Genomic DNA, 4,748 nt, shown 5'->3' on the forward strand with positions numbered 1-4,748 from the left:
CAACTTCCTCCATTCTTTGGGGATTCAAATGGGGTTTTTCCCAACCCATTCTTCACACTTTCAATGTCTTATAGGATGGTTCTAACTTAGATCTAGGTTAGATTCAAGTGATGGGAAACCATCTTACCTCCTTTGCTCAAGAACACCTTCAAACCCTCAAAATCACCTCAAACCCACAATGCTTCTCCAACCTTGTCAATACCTCTTCAAATCCTTCAAGATCAACACATAAATCATCTATTAAACCTTAGATTCATCATTTCAAAGGGGATTTACAAGATCTCAAGAAACCCTACTCGAATCAAGGGTTTTACTAGGGTATGGTGAATGTTTAAGGAACCACATCTTGCTTACCTCTAAATGTAGATCTAGTGTTGAAGATCACTCTTCCGGCGCTGGAATGGGAAGATCAAGCTTCGGCGCCGCTGAAATCCTTCTCTTCTTCCTCTTCCTTCTCTTCCCTTCTTCCTCCCTTTCTTTTCTCTCTCCTCTTTACTATCCTCACCAACGTACGAGTGTCATAAATGAAAAGAAAAGAAAATCATAAATGCTATATATATACTTCTTAAATAACTAAATAGTTCACATGGATGGGTCACTCAGGTGGGTGGGTGCGCCCACCTGTCAGCCCACCTGTCAGCCCACCTGAGGGCCAAACTTGGGATTTTGACAGAGTTTGGGCCTCGGCGTGAACCCCTTGGCATACGATGTAATATACGTATACACCTTAATATACGGCTACAATACCTGCTTTATCCGTACATGGCCTTATGATAGGTGCATGTACACGGCTTGGGTACTCCCGTCTCTTCTGGCACTGGCTCAGACTTATCGGGCCAGCTGTCGTTTAAGGTCACCCTTGCCATCATAGTCCGTAAGGAGCCTGCTCTAACTCTCTCCGGTTTGGGTCCTGTATAGTTAAACCGGGTCAATCGAGAAATCAGACCTGGTTTAAGAAGTAGGGTATTAAACTTACTCTAAACCAGGTTTGACAACCCTCTGGATAGAACTTCTTTTGCTATGATAAACAACATGGGGGATATAGGATCACCTTGTCTCAGACCACGGTCCACCCCAAAGAAACCCTGAGGTCCTCAGTTCACCAGAATAGAAATTTTGGTCGATAGTAGGAGTTAGTGCAACCAATTGATCCATTTGTTGGAGAAGCAAAATTACTCAAAACCTGAAAAATGAATGACTAGGGAAATAGTATCATAAGCCTTCCTTATGTCAATTTTAAGACCAAGGCCCCCACCTCTATTTGCAAAGAACATTAAATTTCCAAGCTCAGAAGCCACAGATATGTTGTCATGGATCATCTTCCCCTTTTGAAAGGCACCTTGCTCTTCTGAGATCAGACGAGGGAGGAGAGTCTCAAGGCGCATCGCCATAACTTTGGATATGATTTTACAGAAGAAGTTGCTCATACAAAGAGGGAAAAATCTATCAAGCGTATTTGCGCCATCCACCTTTGGAATCAATACCAGAAAATTATTATTCACCCCATTTGGCATAGACCCTGTGTTGAAAATTATCTCACTGCATTGCATAGCTCCACTTCCACCGTATCCCAGCATTTGTGAAAGAATGCACCAGAGAACCCATCGGGGCCCGGTGAGCTATCCGGGTCAAGCGCCCAAGCTGCTTTCCTTATTTCCTCATTCCTAGGAAGATAGTCCATCTAGTTTAGAACTTTTGGAATACTATCCAATAAATCCTCATGATTCGCTATTGGGGCGGCTCTATGGAACCTCTCGTAAAGTCCACAATATATTCCCCTATCTGATTATGCCCTTCCACAATGGTCCCATCCAGCTTCTTGAGTGCTCTGAATGTCTTTTTGTTTCTCCTCATTTTGACTGAAAGGTGAAAAAATTTGGAATTCTTATCACCAACTTTCAACCACCTGATTCTCGCCTTTTCAGCCTAGATTTTTTCATAATTTTCCAAGGCTTTCTCCAATCTCGTCTTCGCATCAGCTTCCAGAGCAAACAGATGATCGTTCATCCCTTCGCTTGCAATCTGGTTCAAAGTCTTCTTCGCACTCTCTAAGTCTTCATAAACATTAGGAAAGGCATATCTCGCCTAGGATTTTAGGGCCCTTTTCAGCCGCTTCAATTTAGAAGTGAGAACAAGGATAGGGGATCCAGAGACACATTCAGACAAGGACGAAGCCACAACACTGTCGAAGTCTTCATGTTCCATCAAAAATTGGTGAAAACGAAATGGACAATTTGAGGGACGTTGGTTGGCAGCAGAGACCACCAATATCGGGCCATGATCAGAAGCTATTCTTGGCAACACCAGTTGCAAAAAGTCTTGAAAAACAGATAACCACTGCTCATTGTAGAAGCTTCTATCGAGCACAGCCGAAACATTGCCAACTTTCTAATTATTACTCCAGTTGAATTTTCTTCCACTCGAAGGCAGTTGAGACATGGAACAAGAGTCCACCATAACATTGAATTCTGCAGCAGAGCACAAACTAAAATTACCTGGACCCTTCTTTTCTTGCGACTGAAGGTAAGCATTAAAATCGCCGACCATGGCCCAAGGGGTGTGGGGTATGAGGGGTATCCTCTACCAAGTCCAACCATAGTGCTCTCCTCTCTGCTCTAAAACTGCTAGCATGGACAAAAGAGACTTGAATTTGGGTGAGGTCCCAAGTCAGAGATACCGAAATATGCTGAGCTGATTCAGAAATCACCACAGGGCATGCCATATTTCTTTTCCACATTATCTATAAGTTTGGAATTCTACCAGTTCTATTATTGTAAATAAGTTTGGAGTAAAATCCTAATTTATTAAAATATAGATTTGGAAAATCACTTACTGGGATCATTGGTTCAGCAATGCAAAGGAGATCAGGGTTCTTCCTTTTTATTAACTCTCTTAAGACGCGCTTTCCGACTGCCTTCTTCATTCCTCTTATTTTCCAAAAGAGGATCTTAATAAATCAATTCCTAGGGATCTCCTGACGATCAGACCTCAAGGCCTACCCTGACGCAGCAATAGATTTTCCTTTTCTTCTAGCCTCGCCATCAGCTCTTGTAATAGCATGATCAAGTTCTTTTACTTCCTGGTGATGAATAATTATTTTGCCTGCCTCAAGGGCAGATGGAGACAGTTCAGAGATCATGTGTCTTGGATCACCCCAAGCCTGCCCGCGACTGCCTCTCCCTCCTCTTACCTGATGGCAATCTCTGCGACCACTAGTATAGACCACTTTTTTTTTTCGAAGGCGAAGGGTTCTAGGAACAATGCCACCATTACCTGCATTGACTGCAATAGCTGAATCAGTCTCTCCCTCCTTCGCATCGTCACTACCGTGCCCAGAGGCTAGCGACTCCTTCTCGGGTGAGTAGAATTTTGATTCCTCTTGGTCTGAATCGGATCCATATCCACTGCCCAGGGGGTTATCCACCATGATCGGGTCCTGGATAGAACTCTCATGGGTATGTGGAGCAGGAATGAGAATTTCCAAGTTACCTTCTTTCAAACTGTCCATATGTGGCCTTTCTATATTTTCTATATCTTCCAACGATGGAATAGTTTCTCTAAATGGGGAAGCTACCATAGGGAGAGGAGATCTATGATCTCCTACCAATTGAGAAGAATTGCCATGGATTGCCCCTGTTCTGGGCGCACCGCCCTCCTCCTCCATTGCTTGAAGAGTTCCAGCTGGGCGCCGATCTTCCTCGGCTGGGTTCCGCTCATTGTTCTCCTTAGATCTACACTGCTCAGCAAGGTGACCCAATTTCTTACAGAAAGTGCACCTTCTAATGCCATCTTCGTAAATAATTCTTTGTTTGAACCAAAATAAAACATTCTTGCCCAGTTGTTTTCTTTCAACCTGAATTTCCTCCACTTTGGTACCGCTTATTGGCACTTCCACCAGCACCCTAGCATAATTCCCCATGGTACCATGTGGCGTTCTGCAATCAACCTCTACAGGGTGCCCTGAAGCTTTGCCCATGGAAAGTAGGATTTTCTCATGCTAATACTCCATAGGTAGCTCTGGGTATCGAATCCAGACTAGTTTGGTCTGAACTGGATCTTCATAAATACTAAACTCTGGTCTCCATCGCAAGAATCATATGATCTGTCCCTTAAATTTGACAGGGCCCCTTTCCACATAGAAGCCATATCACCTTCCATTTCAAATCGAAGAAGGATGAAACCTCTTCCCAATGGCGCAAGGGTCACCATGCCCTTCAGATTCTAGACATTCTTTGCGTCAGCCCTTACTTCATCCATCGAGACAAAGCGAAATTTACTCGGCCAATCAGTGCGTGAGAGAAAGAATGTAATTTCTCTTCATACGCCTCCTGAGGAATCATACTTTTTGTGAGATTTCCAGCGTGAATCGGATTTGGGAAATCATCAATGTTTGGCATAGACCTCTTCGCCATTGCAGTGTAGGATTGTTTTCTCCCTCCATGACTAGTGGTCTCCTCCTCCCTTGGTTGATGCGTTTTGGCCAGTATAGGTGGGCCGGAAGCCTCATTACCAGAGTCTAACAGAGGCAAAGTGCTGCTCACCGGGCCCTAGAAGTCTGTAATCCTCCGCTGTTTTCCTCTATTGGGGGTGGGGGCGGTCAGCGAAAATCCCCCCATCCTTCTCAGAGCTTCTCTCTCCTGAGTCCTCCATCTTCTTCCAGAAATCTTGAATCGTTTCCTCCTTATAAAGACAGATAATTTCCGTCTCAATTAAGAAAGTCTTTTTTAAATACTTTATCATTTGAGACA

At 43.9% G+C, this 4,748-nt stretch overlaps 1 protein-coding gene across 1 annotated transcript; it reads right to left on the reverse strand.

Moving 5' to 3' along the window:
- Positions 1 to 1,172: 1,172 nt before the first annotated feature.
- LOC122067054 lies at positions 1,173 to 1,577 on the reverse strand. Its single transcript, XM_042630901.1, has one exon. It carries the CDS (start codon positions 1,575 to 1,577, stop codon positions 1,173 to 1,175), a length of 405 nt encoding a protein of 134 aa, XP_042486835.1.
- Positions 1,578 to 4,748: the final 3,171 nt, after the last annotated feature.

Source organism: Macadamia integrifolia, unplaced genomic scaffold (genome assembly GCF_013358625.1).
Source record: "Macadamia integrifolia cultivar HAES 741 unplaced genomic scaffold, SCU_Mint_v3 scaffold2686, whole genome shotgun sequence".
NCBI lineage: Eukaryota > Viridiplantae > Streptophyta > Magnoliopsida > Proteales > Proteaceae > Macadamia > Macadamia integrifolia.

Excerpts from the sequence above, each read along its gene's own strand:
- LOC122067054 (XM_042630901.1), bottom strand. The coding sequence starts at position 1,577 with ATGCTGGGATACGGTGGAAGTGGAGCTATGCAATGCAGTGAGATAATT.